The sequence below is a fragment of the Rattus norvegicus genome, chromosome 1 (genome assembly GCF_036323735.1).
Source record: "Rattus norvegicus strain BN/NHsdMcwi chromosome 1, GRCr8, whole genome shotgun sequence".
Taxonomy (NCBI): domain Eukaryota; kingdom Metazoa; phylum Chordata; class Mammalia; order Rodentia; family Muridae; genus Rattus; species Rattus norvegicus.
Genome location: NC_086019.1, coordinates 266,731,258 through 266,752,543, shown reverse-complemented (window position 1 = coordinate 266,752,543; position 21,286 = coordinate 266,731,258). Strand labels below are relative to the sequence as shown.

At 41.8% G+C, this 21,286-nt stretch overlaps 1 protein-coding gene across 5 annotated transcripts in view; it reads right to left on the bottom strand.

Annotated features, from left to right (window-relative positions):
- Atrnl1 (attractin like 1) overlaps positions 1-21,286 on the bottom strand; it is a 540,797-nt gene that overhangs the window by 464,304 nt on the left and 55,207 nt on the right. For all 5 annotated transcript variants that reach the window (XM_008760587.4, XM_039095274.2, XM_063281046.1 and 2 more), the window contains 4 exons: positions 14,967-15,121; positions 5,909-5,993; positions 2,907-3,112; positions 1,858-1,976 (listed from right to left, as the gene is read on the bottom strand). In XM_008760587.4, coding sequence (XP_008758809.2) covers positions 1,858-1,976; positions 2,907-3,112; positions 5,909-5,993; positions 14,967-15,121 — 565 coding nt within the window. The remainder of the gene's footprint in view (positions 1-1,857; positions 1,977-2,906; positions 3,113-5,908; positions 5,994-14,966; positions 15,122-21,286) is intronic.

The following is a 21,286-nucleotide window of genomic DNA, read 5'->3' as shown; positions in this document are numbered from 1 at the left end:
CTAATTCAAAGTTATCAAAGAGTTAGAATTAATTTTTCTTGAAAATTTTAAAAAGTGGTTTTCTACATTTTAATTATGTGATATCTAATCGCATGTGTGAATTTGACCGGGACACAAGTGTGTACACTGTCCTGTCTGTGAAGATGTCCATTTGAGAGTATCATTTGCATGAGCTGACTGATGGCCATTCCCCAATGCAGACGGACAGTACCCTGTTGGCTGACAGCCGCACAACACAAACTCAGGAGAGTAAGGACTGCTGTCTGACCCCTGCACGTGGCTGGGACTCGCCTGGGTGGTACTAGCAGCTCGTAGGCCACTGAACTTCTGGAAATTTATCACACTTTCTTGTGTGTTCAGCTTACAGGTAACAGACATATCAAGGAGACTTTTCAGAATCACGCAAACAAGTCCTTAATATCCTGAGTGTATCCCTTTAACCAGACCTTTACATTGTGTCTTAGTTTACTAAATTTTTATTTCCAATAAAATAATTTCCCTTTTCTGAGTAGTACATATCTAAAATACAACTTAAAATTTCTAAGTAAGACAATGTTAAAACCCAAACCTTTAGTAGTATATCTTGTCATTGATTTCTTTTTTTTTTCTTTTTTTCGGAGCTGGGGACCGAACCCAGGGCCTTGCGCTTGCTAGGCAAGCGCTCTACCTCTGAGCTAAATCCCCAACCCCTTGTCATTGATTTCTATAACTGAAAATTATGTGCTAGTAAAATATTATAAGAGCAAAGGGTTCAATGCAGTGAGTCAATAAGTAAATTTCCCTCTATGTTTTATCATTTTATAAAACTCTCACAACTTAAATGTGCTCAAGTATCATTGGTTGTAACATGCTATAAGATAAATGTTCACCGTTTCAAACCATAAATACTAATTTTAAAATGTTTTCAATAGTTTTGGTTTGTCCAAAGTAGTAGTCCAACGATATTGATATTTTGGTTGCTGGGAATTGAACTCAGGACCTCTGGAAGAGCATTATGTGCTCTTAACCGCTGAGCCATTTCTCCAGCCCAGAGATTGATATTTTATGCCAGAAAAGCATTGGTTGTGTGTACCGGTGTCTAGTGTGGGAGGCTGTTCCATGTACTATGAGTGCTTAGCCTCTGCACACCAAATGTGAACAGGAGCCCCACACTCGTGCTAATCAAACTGTTGCTAAAGGTCAGCTGCAAAACAGAATTGCCTTCTGTCAGCAGTAAGTGATCTAAAGATAGAGAAGGGAGAACCGGGGTTACTGATGCTGTGGTAAAACATAAAATTAAGTGTGCAAACCACAGGCCAACAGGAGCACAGCTGACGTGCCTGTCAGGAATCCCGCAGGTAATCTTGGTATCTATCTACATAACACACATTAGTCCCATCAGCGCCATAAAGACCTTTCAAAGACAGCACTAAAGATGGAGTCTCCGCTAAACAGATGAAAGCTGTCAGCCTCACTCATGGAGTACATGAACGAAGACTGCCAGTTACAAAACAGAATACAGACTGGCACTTCTACCCAGCAAAGCTGCAGACCAGCTAACGGCAATGTGCCAAGATGTGACTGGTTCCTTATCTGTTTCCTTTCTCTGAAGGTGTTGAGACATGGCCTCTCTCTATGTAACTCACTCTCTCTCTCCTGGAACTCACTATGAAGACCAGCTGCCCCTGAACTCTCAGAGACCTGCATGCCTCTGCGTCGTCGCTGGACTAAAGGCATGGGCCGCCATGCTCCAGCAGATCCCGACACATGTTCTATCTGTGTGTCTGTGAAGTCTCCCCTTTGCACACATTAATTGAACCGTAAGCAAGCATGTGAGGAGCATGCCCGTGCCATCCCGCTCCACCCTTACATACGAACCGTGCTGCAGTTGCTGCTGGCTGAGATGCATTTCTTGTCGTCACACCACTGGCACCCATTTGTGTTGGCTGTGCAGCTGGCACAGTCTGCATATCTGTAACATCTGTCATCAGAAGCGGCTGCAACACACGAGGGAGAGAACACTCAGCGGGCTCAAAGGAAATGTCATGGTTCTGAATTCACATTTATAGTTACCTGCTTAAGGGTCGATAGCAGGTCTCTTATCCCAAAAGAAAGTTTCAGTAGCAAAATAAGTATTAGGCCAACTTTGTGGTTCACATTTACAGGACACATTTTTTAATTTATTCATTTAGAAAAAGGAGCTTACCAACAGTACACGTCCCATAAAATACAATAAGAAATACTTGGATTTTATGGCTCTAATGATATTAGAGATGCAATGCAACACAGAGGGCAAACTTGAAAAGGTTTATTAGTTGCAGCAGCAAAATCTACAAAGCCCTCACCCAGCTGAACTGTGTGACTGTCACACAAATCGTAACTACAAGTCCTGGCTGATCATCTTTCCTAACTCTCTTTCTCCAACACATCAGAATAGAGTATGGCACGCCCACAAAAAGCTGCACAGATTCACAATGAGCTTGGGGTGTGTAGAGTTTGGGACTGCCAACTGTTAATCCTGCTGTGGGATATTTTTATATGTAAATTCATTACAATCAGATCATTTTTGTTCCAAAACAGAAAAGCAACTCTATAATGTGGTTCTGCAGCAATTCGGGAAGAAAACAGCAAACGTAAAATATCTTACTTCTTTATTTTAAAGAAAGAGTAAACAATATTTCTGAGAAATGATGTATTTAAAATCATTTAACTGTCCTATCAAAAGAAGCTGCACATAAAACATCCTCATACAAAACTAAAACTGAAAGCATCAAGGAAAATAAATAATTAACTGCTGCTAGTTCAACTGTCAGACTCCATAATGGGAGTATCTTCAATTTCTAAAATGAGGAACCTCGTATAAGCAAGATCAGTCTACTTTTAAATACACAGAAAAGCTGTAAAGCGGAATGGAGGGGCCGCCTCACCTGTCCTGGGAGGGCACTTGGCTCTCAGGAGATTTGCGTTCCCGGACTCCCAGGACTCACAGTGATTCTTATTCCAAACACACTTTATCCCTGGACCAGCGTTTCTGCAGAGTTCTTCGTCCCGGAAAGCTTTGCAACTTGGAGGCTTATATACAAGGATGTCATTAAGGAGTACACTAGAAAATCCACCAAATATATACATTGACCTGGGGAAACATGAGAGACAATAGTATACCTTAGCAGAAGGAGGAGGGGCCTGGAAAATTGGTGTAAGAGCAAACAGGTTTAACACCTGAATGTCCGTGCTGGTGCTCAACCTTTCCTTAAAATCATATTTCCTTTGACAAACACTATGATGTGAAAAGCCCAGATTAACTATTTCAAGATTTTTCCTGACAATTGTTCAGATAAAATCTGAAATACAGCATAGATCTTAATGTTTTGTGGTAACATAAAGTTTCTTACTAAGGGAAGAAAGAAACAAGAAGGTAACATCCTCTTATCAGAAGAAGCACTGCCATCTTAATAAAGTAAACAATGCTTAAAGAAGTGCATTTACAATCATAAAACAGTGACATTTAATTACATTATATAATATTAATATTAATACATTAATAAATATATTAATATTTAATTATATATTATGGTAATACGTGAATGTTTAGGTACACTTTAGAATACACTTTAGATTTATCATTTTTTCTATACTGGCTGGGGGATTTTGTTTGGTGATGTTTGTTTTGGTGTGTTGTGTTTGACGAAAGTCTCCAAATGTACCCCTTTCCCAGCCTTGAACTCACGACCCTTCTGTTTCAGGACTGACTGTGAGGTGAACGGCTGTGTGAGCGCGGAGTTGCAGAATTCGGAGGTAAGATAGTGAGAAGTTACTCTTGTAAAGAAAAGAGTGAGCCAAGTCGTGAAGACTTCCACACTCAGGTCTGTATTGGAGTCCTCACAACCCTAAGGTGTTTACCTCTGTCAGTGACCGTTCTTGCATGCCCTCAAAACAACACAAACTGGTCCAACATGCTTCAAGAATACTTTGTATATTAAACAAACAAAAAAATAAAAATCAAACCCCATTTTCACGATGAAGCTTGGGGGGGGGGGATTCAGATGAATCTGTTGCTATTTTTTAAGTCAATTTGTGTCAGTTACAATGTTTCATGGTGAATAACAATTCATTGTGTGGCTAGAGGAGCAAATAGCTGGGAGATTCTGAAGTAAACATTTCAAGCACCCCCTTCTGGAGAGAGCAGGCCCTACACACCTCACCTGGGCAGCACACCTGAGCTGACCCTGGTGGTAAAGGACACAGGCCCTGAGGTGTGAGCATGAAAATGCCAGCCGTGCCCCTTGTCTGTCATGTGGTGGGATGAGATCACCTCCCCTCCCTTTTGCCCTCACCACCTGCAATGATCAGGAGAGCTGTCCCTGCCCTCACCTGCCGCAGCGCCCAGAGGTGCCGGCCCTGCACCTCCCCTGCACAGCACAGGAAGGCTGACCTTGATAGGGGAGGGTGGGGGAGGGGGTCTCGGCTGAGCCAGCCGCAAGGGTACGAGCATGGTAGAGCTGGCCCTGCAACTTATCTGCCAAGCTGTGACATCAGCAAGGGAGAGAAGGTCTCCCTTCCCCTTCCCTCCCCTCCCCCTTTGCCAACTACAGCTGCCCCTGACCCTTACCTGCTGCAGCACTTGGGAGAGTAGGCCCTGCACCGAGACTGGGCAGTAGAGCTAGCTATGGACATGGGGTTTTCAGGTGAGCCAGCCCCAAGGGCATGAAAATGGGAGAGCAGTCTCTGCCCCATGCTGGCATTTGGTGGGTCAGCCAGGGCAGGTATACGCCAATGGTAGGGTACAAGAGAGCCAGCAGATGGGCCAGCTCAGGTACCTCCGAGACCCAGATCCAAGGCTTTGAACCGGCCCTCCCCAAGAGCTACCCCATCTATGAACTGTTGGAGTGCATAAAGGGGCTGGTCCTATAGATCCGAAAGGACAGGACCTCCACAACACAGGGCAGCACAGGATTTCTGAGAGGAGTCGCAGTGAGGATCCAGTATTGATAATGTGTAGCAGAAACCAGAGGCCTCGTACCAGACCAAAGAGTCATTGCAATGAGCATTTGCAAGCAAAGAAGTGTGGACAGGGAGTATACTGTGGGACACACTGACACACTACAGATTCCACGAAATTATTTTCTCTGTTGTGTAGGAAGTCACAAGGGTGGAGGAGGGCAGGTACAAGGGGAGGGGGAGATGAGTGGGATTGGAGTACATGATGTGAGATTTACAAAAAGCCAAAATAACTTTTTAAAAATCAAAAAACTGGAGTCAGAATTCTGGAATTTGGGTTTCTTTTAAAAACACAGAATTATAAGAATCTGTTTTCGTTTTAATCCCAGGTGTGGGGATGTGGAGTTACTTCAGACTGTCCACAGCAGCTGACTAGCAGAGGCACGGTTTTGCCAGCTGCAGACAGTGTCTGAGATTGTGTGACGTTTGGAATTCTGGGAGCCTTTCAAAGGGTATAAAGCTAAGGGCCCGAGAGGGGAGGATTGGCCGTGAACTCGACTGCAGCAGGTCGCATACTTCCAGTACAGCCAGCCTACAGAACGAGAGCTCCTATCAAAATGAATAAAGTGGACATGTAAACTTAAAAGACTGTAATGAAATCCTATACTCCAATTCCCAAAAGACACATAGGTATTAAGCATAGGAAGCTCAATAACAGACATCAGGGTCCACACCTGTGGTCAATGGCAGACCTGCAGTGGGAACCTGACTTTCTGTCTCTCTGTGTAGCACGGGGAGGCTACAGAAGAAACAGCCACTAGGAAGCGTCAGGCTTAGCTCAGCACCTGAATCCTGGAGGATAAGGCTAGCAAACCATAACCATTGAGGAAGGAGGACCCAGTACCACTGACAGTCCACAATAAGCCACACGGAGTTCAGACCGAGGGAAAGCTGCAAGGACACGTGTTCTAAGATGGCTGATGCAGCCTACCCATTGATGACGACTGCAGAATGTCCAAATCGGTTGACATCTCTGTGGAGATTTGGTTTAGGCAATGTCTTCCATTCATCACAAGCTAGAAAAAAAAAAAGAAAGAAATAAGAGCTGTAAGAAATTAAAATGAAATAAAAAGTAATCACTGACGAAATTAGAGACGGGATACTTAAACTCAGAAGAAAAGATTAATTTTCCATTATCTGCAGCTTAGTATCATTAATCAACTACCATAAGTCTTCCAATAAAAACAACTCATAAAATTTTCACCGATAACTTGAAGTGTATGAGAATTAACAAGAGTGAATGAAATTGTATCGGTTGTGTGTGGAGATAATCCACTGACTGATCTCTTCTGAAAACATCAAAAGTCACATAGTAAAGTCCCTGAATGTCACTACGGGCACACCTGTAAACGCTATCAGTTGTTACCTGCACGCATATGGCAGTAAGCTGGACGCATAATGTCCACCAATAGAATGTCCAAAGGAAAATTATAAGATAACACTGAACTGGCTTTAATGATATAATGTTTCAAGAAAAATGCTTTTATTTGATGTTGGAAAGAATACTTCAGTTGTACAAAAGCCTGGATTTAAAAACTTTTTAAACAACAAAAATAATTCAGTTATACAAACAACATGGAGAGAAAATGGTTAAAGAAAAACTATCCTGTATTTGAGAAGGAGATGGGGAAGAACACAGGAGCTGGAGGGGGAGGGGGAGGGAATGCTACAAATCCCTGGGGACAGGCTTAGGGTACTTTATTACCTCCCAATTTCTTAAGCGTGTCCTGTCAAAAACAGGTGCTGGCATTTAGTTTAATTGTATTAAGCTTTTGAAAATACTATTTTATTAACCTTAGAAATCCACAAAAATAGTAAATTTATAGAACTAATTATAAAGGTTAAGATTATAATAAATTACATACTTTCTTACCCATATAATTGTGCCTATAACACAGACAGTAAAGAGCTTTAACTCAATATTCTTACTAAAAATGATCAAAGGATTTATAAAATCCAAAATCATAGTTCATAAACTGAGGCTGGGATACTGAAAGCAGTAAAATACATGCCAACCTGTATTTCCCAAAGAATATTCCAAGAACACAAACAGAACCAAAAACAGAGTATTTAGTCTGTAGAGCTCTCAAGGTGACCAAAAGAGCTGCCTGATAACTCAGAAATGAGAATAAAAGCCAAACAATTTTGTTTAAGTGTTTTTGCTTTATCCACAGAAACAGTGTCCACGGGAGGCCTAACAGCACTCCTACAAGTCAATACTCTGCAGATTACAATTGTTTTGTGTGTGTGTGTGTGTGTGTGTGTGTGTGTGTGTGTGTGTGCGTGTGCACTGTATATGAATGTGTGTATACCCACAGACATGTTGTATGTGTTTGCAGGTTATTTTACACAGGTTTTTCTTTGCAGTTCAACTGCATGCCCTGGGGAGGCTGGCCCAGAACGTGGAGGGACTCTCCTGTCTCCGTCTCCGCCTCACCTTAGCCTCGCTGTAATCACAGACTGGCTCTGGGAAGTCAAGCTCAGGTCCGAAGGCTTATACTTTACCTCCTACAACATCGTCCCAGTCCTGAAGGTTACATTTTTTAAATCTATGACAAAGACCTGTGACTGCCAATTTTATGTGTTATGGTTAATTTAAGAAATGTGTATAATGTGCATTTACCAATATAAAATTGTATAAAATCGCTTTCAAAGTGGTGTTTGCCTCCGTAACTTGAAAAGGCTTTACAAGAATTCAGTGAGTTTGCTACAGAATTGTCTTGGGTTATCAGACCTACTGGAGGTTAAGCAGCAGCTTAAGGTTTGTCAGAAACCATTTGTCTCTCTGTCACTTGGCTTGTGTCTATTTGAAATTTCCTGTTAGAAGGATTTTGAGCCATTATTCTTTTCTCAGAAGAGGCGTGACCTACACGTGCAGGTCTCAATAAGACACTAAGTGGAGATGTTCGGGTCAATGAGTTCAGGTATTTAGATGCCAACCACCCCTCTAACTCAAACACACATAATTTATATTGCTAGCTATTTATACGCTGTGTATTGATACTGAAAAGACACTACATTGTTTTATACATGCTAAGAGGCCCAGAATATCAAGACTAGTTAACACGATGGAGGCTCTGTTAAGACAGCCATACCCCAAAAGATGTGAAATAAAATACACAGACATTCATGGTTTCCACATTGTTGAAATGTATAATCGTCCAATGGACAAGAACCACATGCCATCTTACTAAAATTTAAAAGAAGAGAAACAGTAATTGCACTGCCACCACAGCAGAGTTCTCTGCGTTCTGATGGCAGCATATTCAACACTAAGGAACAAGACACCAGGCCACACTTCCGTAAGAAGACAGCAAAGGTGTGAGCTCTGACCCAACGAGTGGGCAAGAAAGCAGACCTGGTAAGGGCCGGTCCTCACTAGATGCAAGCAGTATTTCAGCCAGGTGATGTGACCCAGCAATTACTCCAGCGACTGGTGACATCACTGAGGAAGAGCGTAGCCTGTGGGATTTGTGACAGGCTCATGTGAGGAGCCCACTAGAGACTGGCTCCTCATGTGCACACTACGCGTGCATGTGCAGAGCCATGTCTTCTGCAGTGGAAACTTACAGCACTTCATTCTTGCTACCCCCAGACAGCACAGCCCACATATTACTGAGTGACTGTATAGCCAGAGCCTCCCATCATGCACTGACAGCATCATCAATAAGATAAAGCAGAAGATAAAAATGATCGAGACCACGGGGACCAAGTCCCTGCATAAGCAGGTAGCTCTGACCTGTCACTCAGCACGGCCACACCAGCATCCCTCCCTCCACACCTTACAGATGCATGGTGAGTCTGGATAAAATGGGGAGAATGCAAATGGGCCAGCTCGACAAATATTTCAGTACAAATCGAAAGTATTAATAATCAACACCAAGCTAATACCATTTGCTTACACGTAGACTACTCCAGCTCTTACACACAAAGCCTATTATATCATTATTCTCTTTGGCTGCAATCTAAAAGTGGATCTTCTGCCAAGGAGGAAATAAACTTCTAGAATAGCCCAGCTATTATCTCTTCATAATCAGTTTAAGCCTAGACAATTTGAAAGAAATTTTACACAGAACTGACATCTTTAAATTGAGAGAAATACACTCCATAGCAACATATTAAAAGTTCTCAGAGGACATTTTTAAACACTCTGCTGCAAGGCGTTTCAGTGTGCAAGCCAAACGCAAAATACTGCAGTTAGAGTCACCAGTCTTCAACTCAAATTTTAACATCCTGCACCATCAGAACTACTTATCAATGAAGATACATACATACATACATACATACATACATACATACATACATACATATATATATAATTATTTGAAGAACTTTGGGTGAAATTTTAATATTGATTTAATTTACTGATTATGTAGAAAATAATCCACATTTTTCTTATTTGTTGACTGATTTTTTTTCTACAAATTCCCATGGTTTCCATGAAACTACACATCTGTAATTCTGTGAGAATTCTGTTAGTGCTCTAAACTACTCAAAATATTCAATATTCCAGGGGCTGGAGAGATGCTCAGCTGTTAAGAGCACCAACTGCTCTTTTAAAGGAACCTGGTTCGATTCCCAACATCCACATGGCGGCTCACAACTCTTGGTAACTCCCATTCCAGGCATCCAAACGCCCTCTTCATGCCTCTGCAGGCACCAGACACACAGAGGTGCACTGACACAAACGCAGACGAAACAGTCACGCACATAAGGTAAAAGGTCGCAGCTGTTTTAAGTGCTGTGCTTTCTGTCACTTTTACGAGTGGGGTTGAAACGTGGTACGAAGAACAAACAGGACGTCTATACAAGAGTAGACAGAAGACAGATATAAAGAAAAAATCTAATCTTTTATATTTTGTAATCGAAAGATAAATTTGCTACAGTGCCAAGTGTTTTTCTGTCCTATTCATAATTGTTGGCAATCAAATAAGGTTTGCTTATACCTTTAGGAGTCAAAGCTTCCTTAATATTCTAAAGTAGCACAGCGCTGTCTCGGTGACCTCATTCTCGGGATGTCTCTGCTGGTCAAAGTGAGCATAGCTCCCTGTGTCCCCAACTTGAGATGACTTCACGTTTTAACCAAAAAAAAAAAAAAAGGTATTCCCTGTTGGCTTCAGTGGTCTTCATATAGGAAACTGTGTGCATAAGTTTCTTGATAATTAATCATAATTTTATTTCTATTTAAATCCTACATTGTGCTCTTCTGAAACAGTACTAACTTCTATTTGCCAACGCTGTGGGAAACTATTCTTCCTGACTGCTTCTCCACACTGCATCATCCAGGGTTTACAAACGCTCCTCTCGGTACATGATTTCTTTCTAGAACTCTTATTTCGTAATCTTCATATTAAAAACAATCTCTGCAGTGGCTCCCACCTCTGACACTAGCACTTGGGACCTGTGACAAGATCACTCTGATAAGACTAGACTGTGTCTCAGACAGCGCACAGGACAGACACCCTGGACTATAAACGGGACCTTTCTCAAAGGGGGTGGGGGGAGAGAGATTAGGAGAACTGGGAATCCACTGTTCCTGTATCATTTGTTTTGCTCCTTGACTCTCCTTCTTGGCCTCACTACTTGATGGTCAGTTTGAGGGTGAATCACAGTGAAATGCAAATACACCGTAAAGAATGTAATCAAATCCACCTGACGGTTACTGCTGGGTTTTTGTTACATGGATAAGCTGATATGCCTCTTCCCAACTAAAAGATTGTTCCAAGTTTTCCAGTTAGAACAGGGCCCAGGGAGGGAATAGTGTAGTGGTGGATTTAAAAATCTCTGTTAAGACTGTACTTCAGATGTGGAATACGCCATTTTGCAATTCCTGTGACTGGATTTAGTGCCAGTGAGCTGCGAGCTCGTTTTCCCTCGATGAGTACACAGTGTAATACACACTGTGTAGACAATGAAAGTGTACACGATAAAGTCTGTACACAGTCAAGCTCGGCAGGGAGTGTTAGGCAAACACGGCTGTCCACTTCGACAAACCGAGAGGCACCATTTTCTCTTATTGATTTTGATTTTTTAAGAGGGTGGATGAAAAGGAAGGGGGAAGGGAGGGAAGCAGCAGATACCTGCTGTACCAACGATTTCCTTTATCCAATACCAAAGAGAAAGATAACACTTCAGCCAAAGATGCAACCTGACTCACCACAGGAAATGGCGTGAAAGTTCTCCAGGGTTTTCTTGACCTACAAAGTAACAAACTGGCTCTTTTCCTGGCTCAGCCAGACATAAACCATGAAAATACCGTAAAATAATTAGAAAATATTGACTAATAAAACCTCCAGGAAATGAAAATAAATTTAAGCACAAAGAGCAGGCCAGATGGAATTTGCAGAACTTTGTTGGAATGTTCCAAAAAATTAAATAAGTAGATTATTTAATTCGCGTTTATGATTGTATCATGAAATCATGGCCTACAGGGCTGTATCCTTTCTACATGATTCATATGTAGTACTCCATAGGGTTGTACAAAATCATGTACACTATGCTTCATAAACTAGGTGGCATGTCCACTCTGCTGTATAATAAAACAATTGAAACATGCGTCATTATTTTACCAATACCAATTAAAACATTACTGCTCAAAATGTGGACTTGTTTCCCATCTGTAACATTTCTTGTAAACGCTGCTAAGGAATGAAAGCCATCCATGAAGCCACTGTGTTCTGAGAATCCACACATGGAACCATCACTAACTAAATGGGACAGGGATTACAGACACTGTCCACGGAATCCTGCTCCTCTGCCTGGTCCCAAAGTCACCCAACTCAGGCTTTACACTGTCATTCTTCTATTACATTGACAAAGATAAAAAATTAATTATCCTTTGTCATCTTGTTGCAGACTTTTATTTAAATTCTGAACAGGAACCTACCTTTACCAGGGGGGTGCAGCTCTCTAGGGCAACACTATCACTAACAATAAGTAACAAAAGGACTAAATGAAAACCTCAGGTTCTAAACTCTGAGGTCAAGCTAGGTTTGCAACTAAAACACCAAGTAACATGTCCTGCTAAGTGTTAGAGCTGACCATGGTCGCTCATTAGATCTGGCTTTATTAGTCACGTTTCAGTCACTTTTTATTTAACTCTTCAGTGTTGTGTCTGTGTGCATGAATATATAGGCGTGAGTGCCAGAGCCCATGGAAGCTAGAGAAGCTGGATCCCTCTGGAACAGGAGGTGCAGGCAGGAGTGAGCCACCCAACAGAGGCAACCCAAAGTTGGGGTCTCTACCATTCTTAACCAATCCAACTCTCGAGCCCCTTCGATCACTTATTAAAGATTCTTGTTGTGCGGTAACTATGTGTATTGTTGGGAGTGGGAGTGGAATGTGCACTTGAGTGTGGTTGGCCATGGAGGACATACGATCCTCTGGCCATCAGATCCTCTGGAGCTGGGGTTGCAGGCAGGCGTGAGCCACCAGAGCCGGTGCTACGACTTGACCTTGAGTGATTTGCAACTCCTATTCTCTTAACCACTGAGCAATCACCAATCCCTTCAGTCACTTCACGAAAAGACAGCTGTCTAGAGACTAACAAGTGTGTTATTTACACTTGGTTTTGATTTTCCCATCGCCCTTCCCCAGGAGCTCCAGGCTGCAGACCTTAGCATTTTGAAAACCAGCAGCACATAGTATAGTGGTTAAATCTTTACAAGACACAATGTAATGTGCACAGGACAATGTTATATTCCCCAAGATTAATGATTTAATTATATAGAATTACACTGGCCTGAGATTGAAACTGTGAATCTTAGAACAATGAGAAATTAGTATTGGCATAAATATGATTAAAACTCATGTAGCCCCCTCAGAGGCATCTCGCTTAAACATGACAAGGAAATTCCTTATATGAGAAAGAAAAAATGCTTTAAAAATACATTTTTTTGTTTGGTTCATTATATTGCCTGTCTGCCTCCAACGAACAATCACTGCTTCAAAATAAAGATTCTTTTATGTGAAAAACAGCACAAAACTATTTTCTTCAGGCAAACACTGCGACACGTGTGTCACCAACAAGAGGTATATTTATTTCTATCAATCCACAGCATTAAGAAATAAACATTAAGTCTAAGTTATGTGACACCATACGGAACACTAAGAGCAAGTATGGGACCTGACCCATCAGCGTGGCAGTGAAGCAGACGGACACAGGTCTTAGAACTAGGGATGCTATACTCCTCTAGATCAGCCCCTGTCACTCACGCCTGATAGCTGAGGCAGTGACATTGTCACAGACCTTGACAGAGGCTTCAGGCTTTGTACATGAACCCTTCAACAGTATCTAACTCTCAGCTTCATAGACTGAGGATATCCCAACCTCTCTTCCTGTTTCTGAAACAAAACAAAACTTGCTTTTTTTCCTAACCTCCACAAGCTCTTTTGACACAAAAAAAAACCTGAAATATAATCTCCAATAATAATGTGAGAATAAAAATAGGTTCTCAATAGATTGCTTACAAAACAGCTAGTCTTATTCAGTTCACTAAATGACAAGCATTGTGTAGAAGTTTGCTGGAAAAAAAAAGTCTAATGTAAAAATTCAAAATCTCACTTTGTGAACCTTTAACAGTAACAACGACATCCTATTCTGTTACTTTAAAAAAAAATTATAGAAGAAATGTGCACGAACAAAATAAAATAAATAAAGGTTTCATTTTCCTCCGGAAAGATAAGCTCACTGTCTCAACACCAGGTAAAAGAAGTCACTGCAACTTGGATTCGCTGTCCCAATCAACCTATTTTCTCTGGACCTCAGCCAATAATTTAGGAGCTTTCTAAAAGCTGGGACCGTCCCACGCAAACTGTAAGGAACCATTCTCATTATTATTATTATTTCAGAGGTAACATTTTTCTTATTAAAGACTGAATAATCACAAACTCACTTAGCATTTTTTTTCTTTTTTTCGGAGCTGGGGACCGAACCCAGGGCCTTGCGCTTGCTAGGCAAGTGCTCTACCGCTGAGCTAAATCCCCAACCCCTCACTTAGCATTCTTAATGTTATGAATGGCAACTTCCCCCAGCAAACGTCTAATAGCATCAAGACCAAAGGGCTTTATTAATTGTCAACTGTTCTTTTCCTGGGTGGCCACATGAAGAAAAAAAAAAAAAAACCTAACAGAGCAGACTGTGTACCTTTATGGTGTTAAGGAGTAAATCCATCTTCCATCCAATTAGCCTCCTTTACTTTTACACATCAAGGGAATGGCTTCGAATTTGATATAGTGCTTTATTTGTACCATCAATAAAGGACTCTCTCGTGCATTGCCAAATGTATTTTAAGTACCAGCCAGCTTTCAGTGATAACATGGCTTTCACGGTGAAGCAAGGCTGGCGAGGTATGTGTAGTCTGTCATTGCGCGCGTCCCCCCACACACAGCATTAACAAGAACACAGCACAATGAACAAGCGAGTGCCTAACTCAGCGCTTTCTGCAGCTCTCTCGAAGGCCCCGTTCAGCCCGTCACACTCACAGGTACACACTGGATTCACTGTCTCCTCGTCACACTGCATTGTCTCTTTCTCCACACTCCTTTGGATGAACTTCCCTCCCATACTCAGGAAATATATTCAACATATTTAAAATAGAATAAGTTTTGCTCATCCTGGCTAAATATAAAGTGTTTGAATTCTTTCTGTCTTAGCTTCGGTAGTTTGATGGTATTACATATCTATCCGTCATTGAAACCAATGCAGTGTAAGATCCAAGGGGCTGATACAGTTCTCAAATAAGGACACGACAGTCAGATGCTTCTAAAGGTCAGAAGGTCATTCACGCCCACAATTCTCCTCTGTCTCTGATACTAACCCATCCCAACGCACCTGATCTTGCCTCTGTATGACCACTGCGCTGAAATTAGAGGACACCCGATTCACAGTCTGTGAGTAAACTGATCTCTAAAGTGACATATAGGCATGCTGTCAGTCTGTCTGAGAGAGCTGTCCGTATTTCCTCTGTGCAGTCCTAACAGATACATACCTATGTCATATGCCAGGAAGTCGGCAGAAAAGCACTTGGCACCGTTACTCAGGGAAGTGTCATTATGAGTGTTTCCTCCAAAAACAAGCACAGCTCCACTGATAAGCACAGCTGAGTGAAGGTATCTGGCAAACCCACTTTCTTTCAAAATAGTCCTACAGGATAAAATTTAGAAATGTATTACAAAGGATAAAGAGACTTCCCCGATTTTATAAAGCATTGGCTTCGGATATAAAACTTCTTCTGGGAAATATAAGGGGAAAATACATATATTTTAACAACTTGTAAATAATTTCAAAGCTTTAATATTTTAGAAAGAATATTTGTAGAATCTCAATATCTCAAGATGGTTTGAGGAAGTACAATATAGATAGAATTTTTAATACTAATAAATTGTATTTTGAATGTTTTTTTTTACTTTCGAAGGTAGGAAAACAGTCTACCTCATAGGAAAGAACTGAAACACCATGACTTTTTCATGATAAGACAAGCAAAAAGTATAATAAATTTAGTCCAAATTACATTGGGTTAAAATTATAAAATTGATAAGGACCCCCTTAATGAGTCTTTACGTTTAATTAAAATTGACATACAAAAATGCAGATACCATAAGTCAAAATCTCAATGAATTTCCACAAGACGAGCATTACCAAATAATCCAAGAACCTGGACAGAAACATGGTTTACTTCAATGAGCAGCCCTACCTTACTTTCATATGGGTTGTACTCATCTGTGTTTAGATTCTTAAGCTTGTCTTCAGATGCATCTACAATGTGTAATTACAAACTGCACATAGGGGCTGGAGAGATGGCACAGCAGTTGGGAGCACATCAGCACTAGGTAGCTCCAAACTCTGGCCTCCACAGGCACCTGTGCTGGCTCACACACACCTGTGCTCACATGCACCTGTACTCACATGCATCTGTGCTCACTCACACACACCTGTGCTCACACACACCTGTACTCACATGCACCTGTGCTCGCTCACACACACCTGTGCTCACATGCACCTGTGCTCACATGCACCTGTACTCACATGCATCTGTGCTCACTCACACACACCTGTGCTCACACATACCTGTACTCACATGAATCTGTGCTCACTCACATACACCTGTGCTCACATGCACCTGTGCACACATGCACCTGTGCTCACTCACACACACCTGTGCTCACTCACACACACCTGTGCTCACATGCACCTCTACTCACACACACCTGTGTTCACACATGCACCTGCACTCATGCCCACATGCACACACACACACTTAAAAAATAAATGCTCTGAAATACATTTTTATAAACAGTAAAATTTACATAAAGTACTATAAACATATGCTCAGAATTATAAATGTCTCTGAATAAACCAATATATAAAGATGAACAGTAATATAAATTACTACTTCGTGGTAATTATGATTCAAAATATAAACACAGTAAGCATGTATTAAATCGTTGGTTTGTATCTAGTCTCTAAAACCATGTTTTGTTTTGTTTTGGTTTGGTTTTTTTCCGGAACTGGGGACCGAACCCAGGGCCTTGCGGTTGCTAGGCAAGCACTCTACCACTGAGCTAAATCCCCAACCCCTAAAACCATGTTTTTTTTTTTTAATATCATCTAATGCTAAAGAAAGAGACAGATTCCCAGAATGACAATCTGAAGGGTTCCACGGGTTTTCCAGGAGAAGACCCTTAATTAATACAAAATAGTTTTAAGGTTGCAGAAAAGGTATGATCTCATAAACCTCATGAAGAGCAACATTAGACACTTCAGAGTGTCTGCTAAGCTTGGGTTAGGAATGTCAATACCGAGTCTGACCAGGGAGCACAGGCCTCTGATGCCAGCAACTTAGGCGTCTAAGACAGGAGGATCACAACTCAAGGGCTGCCTGGGCACTGTAGTAAGTCCTGCTTCACAATAAAAAGCAGCACAACGGGGGTGTGGCCAGGAACAGAGAGCTCAGCCTCCGGGTGACCTGCCTGCACAGGGTGGCTATGTGTATAAGATTTATGAGGAAGACCACAAAATTCTCGTTCACCTGGAGGACAGAGGAAGGGGAATCCCTGAGTTTGAGGCCAGCCTGATCTACACAGCAAGCTCCAGGTAGCCTACTTAAACCCTACCTCAAAACAATATGTAAACAAATAAATAATAAAATCTCTGCATGAATGGAGGGTGCTGCATGCACAGAAGTGTAAAGACCAATAGTATCAAACGTCAGTTCTCTGATCTGGAGGTTCAATTTGGGTTAGAGACTGTCGGGGACTGAAGAGACCGCTCCGCAGTTAAGAGCACTTTGTGCCTTGCAGAGGATCCAGGTTCAGGTCCCAGAATGCATATGGAGGCTCACAACTGTTTATAACTCCAGGTCCAGGGCAGCTCATGCCTCTCCAGGCTTGTGGGGACACGTGTACATATGTTGTGCCCAGGCACAGATTCAGGCACACAAACTTAAAAAAAATAAATATTTACGACCATTAAATTAAACTAATATTTAAGAAAAATACTGAATAAGGCAAAGGACTGACAGCTCTCAACGTCTACTATGAGCCAAGTAACTGAGGAAATCTGTCACCGAGGAAACACAGGCGAATCACAGAGCGGACAGGAAAGCCCAGAGACAGACTGACACAAGTATAGCACAAAGAAGCAAGAACTGTTCTGCAGAGGCAGAGGCAGGGCATCCTAGCAGAGCTAAAAAGGCCAAAACAGCTCAGCAAAGGACCGTGTTTCGAAATACACTGTAGTGCACAAAAGAAAACAATTCATGAAGTAAGTTAACCTCAGAACCCCACATTGCAGGTACAAACACACACATGTATTACACACACACATCTGCAACCACACATGCAGGCACGTATGCATACCACATACATATCTATTACACTGATAAAAAAATTAACATAGAATGAATAGAAAGCATGTTGGGGATTGGCCCTAATGCCATTTGTGTGCATTCGGCTCCCTAAATCACACAAGAATCTGCGGGTTCAATGCGAGCCCCCAGTTGGCTCTCATTGGTGAATAGTCACTGGCAGTCAATGGCTGGGCAGGGAGACAGAGGTGGGAGTTTACAATTCCCAGGAAGGGACAGAGGAGGAGGAATAGGAGATTCGGCCATGAGGAGGGCATTCCAGATAAGTCAGGAATATCAGAGGGGAGTGTGTGTTAGTCTTGTGGAGTTAGGAAGTGGCCCACCTGTCGCTCTACTGAGGTCATATTAAAAATAAGCCTGTGTGTGTGTGTGTGTGTGTGTGTGTGTGTGTGTGTGTGTCTGTGTGTGTATGTGTGTATGTGTGTATGTGTGTCTCTGTGTGTATGTGTGTGTGTATGTGTGTATGTGTGTATGTGTGTGTGTGTGTGTGTATGTATTTCCAAAGAAATCGTACAAAGAAATGCAACCAAAAAAACTATACTGCCCCATATGTGAGAAGAAAAGACACAGATGTCAAATGCATGTATAAAAGTTACACCATCACTCTGTGTGGTCACGGAAATGCATGTGAAAGTAATGGGGAGGCTGCAGTACAACCTATTAAAGTGGCTAAAACTGAAAACACTGACACTGTTAAAAGCTGACAAGCATGGAGGGTAATGAAAACTCACCTCGATTTAAGAGTCAACATGGCCGTCACCTCAGAACACAATGAGCAGCTTCAGACAATGCTAAACATAACTCTACTCACCACTGTGCATCTTCACGCCTACCAGTGCACTGAAATCTTGGTCCACTCAAGGACCCGCACATGGTATGAAAGACAAAATGCTTTTTGCAGGGAAATGGCTGGAGCGAAACTTTAAGCTGTTAACTGGCTGTAGTTCTTCATCTATGGGTGAGTCCCTACACGATTCCTCATCCACACTGCACACCATCTGATGGTGTCACCATGCAGATCTTGTCCATACTTTTAAGCTTTCAGGGGTACGGATTCCCTGACATATGCAGATGTCATGGTCTCACAGCAGACATCTTGGTCCCCTTCCTATTAACCTTTTTGCCCCCTTCTCTGAGCCTTAGGTGTAAGGGTTGTGTTGTGATGTATCAACTGGGGCTCGGTACAACACTGAGCATCATGTCAAACAGACAACTGTCACGTGTTCTCTCTCACGTGTGAGATCTAAAAGTTACATGAAAGTAATGGACATGAAAGGGAGGGGGGAGTGTAACAGAAGGAACAGACAGTAGACAGGACTGGAGCACAGGGAAAGTCACAATAAGACCATTACTCTATAACGCATCTCACTTTTACAAGGTATTCCACTATAAGAATACTGTTATAATGATTTAGTGAATAATATCTCAATTCATAGATCCACTCTTTAAATAATTCTTATAAAAATTGAATCACGTAGAGATAATCTGAACATTCTTATAACCACTTTGCAATAAATCTCATTGTTAAAATTCTATACATAGAAAGTCACCTTTAGTTCTCTTAAAGGCTATAATTAGAAACTACTCGTAAAAAAAAATAAGTCTGGGTTTTAAAATGTGGGCTACAGCATTAAAAAATACACCCCAAATAATTTTATGCACCCAGTACAGCCTTAACACCAAATAATTAAAATGAAAATCCAAGAAGCATGACCCAATTTCATGTTAACGAAGATTTTTAGTTCCTTATCAAATATTAGCTAACAAGAAACCAGTGGTAATATTTGACTAAAGCTGATTTAAGTTGAGTTACTAAAATAAATCACAATTAGCTAAATTACTTTGATAACGAGCTCTCAAAAGGGCTTTGGTACAAGCTGTCGACAAACCAAGAAAATAAATAAAATTTGTTCCCAATGTATTTCCTGATATTTTTATTGATTATTTTGGAATTTCACAGAATGCACACTTCTGTGCATGCACACAACTTTATGAGTTCATGCAGTGTTGTGTGTGTGTGTGTGTGTGTGTGTGTGTGTGTGTGTGTGTGTGTGTGTTTTAAGGCTGTCTCTTGGGACTGGATAACCAATCAGGTAGCTCATCTTTAGAGAAGACAGTCTCTCTCTCTCTCAGCAGCCTTTAACTGCCTACAGTTCTTCATCTATGGGTGAGGCCCTGTAAGATTTCTCATCCACAATGGCACATCAACTGATGATGTCATCACACAGCTCTTGTTCAAAAGTACAGCTTCCCTGCCATCTACAGACATCACTGTCTTACAGCAGACATTCTGCCCCTCTGGCTATTAATCTTCCTGCTCCATTTTCTGAGCCTTAGGTGTAAGGGTTGCATTGTGATGTGTCATTTGAGCCTGGGCACCACACTGTATTTGTTCTCTTAATTGTTGAATAGTCGCTTCCTGCAGTGGCCTCTGTGGTTGTTTGAGTAAGAATGGCCCCCAAAGGCTCATATATCTGAATGCTTTGTCATCAGGGGGTGGCACTATTTGGAAGGATTCGGAAGTGTGGCCTTGTTGGGGTGGGTGTGGTCTTGTTGGGTGGGTGTGGCTGTCTTGGAGTACTATGTTAGTAGGCATAGGCTTTGAGGTTTTAAAGCCCATGCCATGCCTCGTGTTGCTCTCTTTCTGCTGCCTGTGGAACAAGATGTAGAATTCCCTTTACAGCAATAGAACACCTACCAAGATGATCCACATCTGCTGTAAAAAGCCTCTTTGATGAGGGTGAGAGCTACATTTAGCAGGTATAAGGATAGGTTGCAGACTAAAGTTAAAGTGATAAGTTTAGGAAACTGGAGGTAGTAGATCCTCCTCTGGGCTCCATGACTGGCCCAGCAAGGGGTTGTTAGCAAGGATTACAATTCCAAGAGTTAATTCCTTCCTACTGAGTGGCCTCCAACACAATTAGCTGCTGGTTACTCCCAAGATATACATGCCACTATTATAGTACTGTGTCTGAAATAGACAGCTGGGCCTTGTGGTCCACAGTCTTTACAACTGGGTTGGACTACTGACTGCTTGTTCCCACGGCAGCTTACAAAGGAACTTTGGTTACCATGAGAGCTGGTCTTCAAGGAGGCTTCCAGGATGCTCCAGCTGATACCTCCAAGCCCTACGTTTTAGCACCTTACCTGCAAGGACTCACCTCAGTTCACAGAGGGAATCAGGGACAATGGCAATATCCTATGTGGTTTTGAGAATCTCTTGGGCCCCTGACCAACGAGCTGAAGAGACGTGTCCCATGCCCGGCCCTGAGGTCTTTGTTAGTCAGTCTGTCTCTTGGGGAATCATAGCATCCCAAATGATGTAACTTCATTTAAATGTTGCACACACACATATATACACACACATACATACATACACTCACATATACACATACACTCACATATACATACACTCACATACACACACATACACTCACATACAC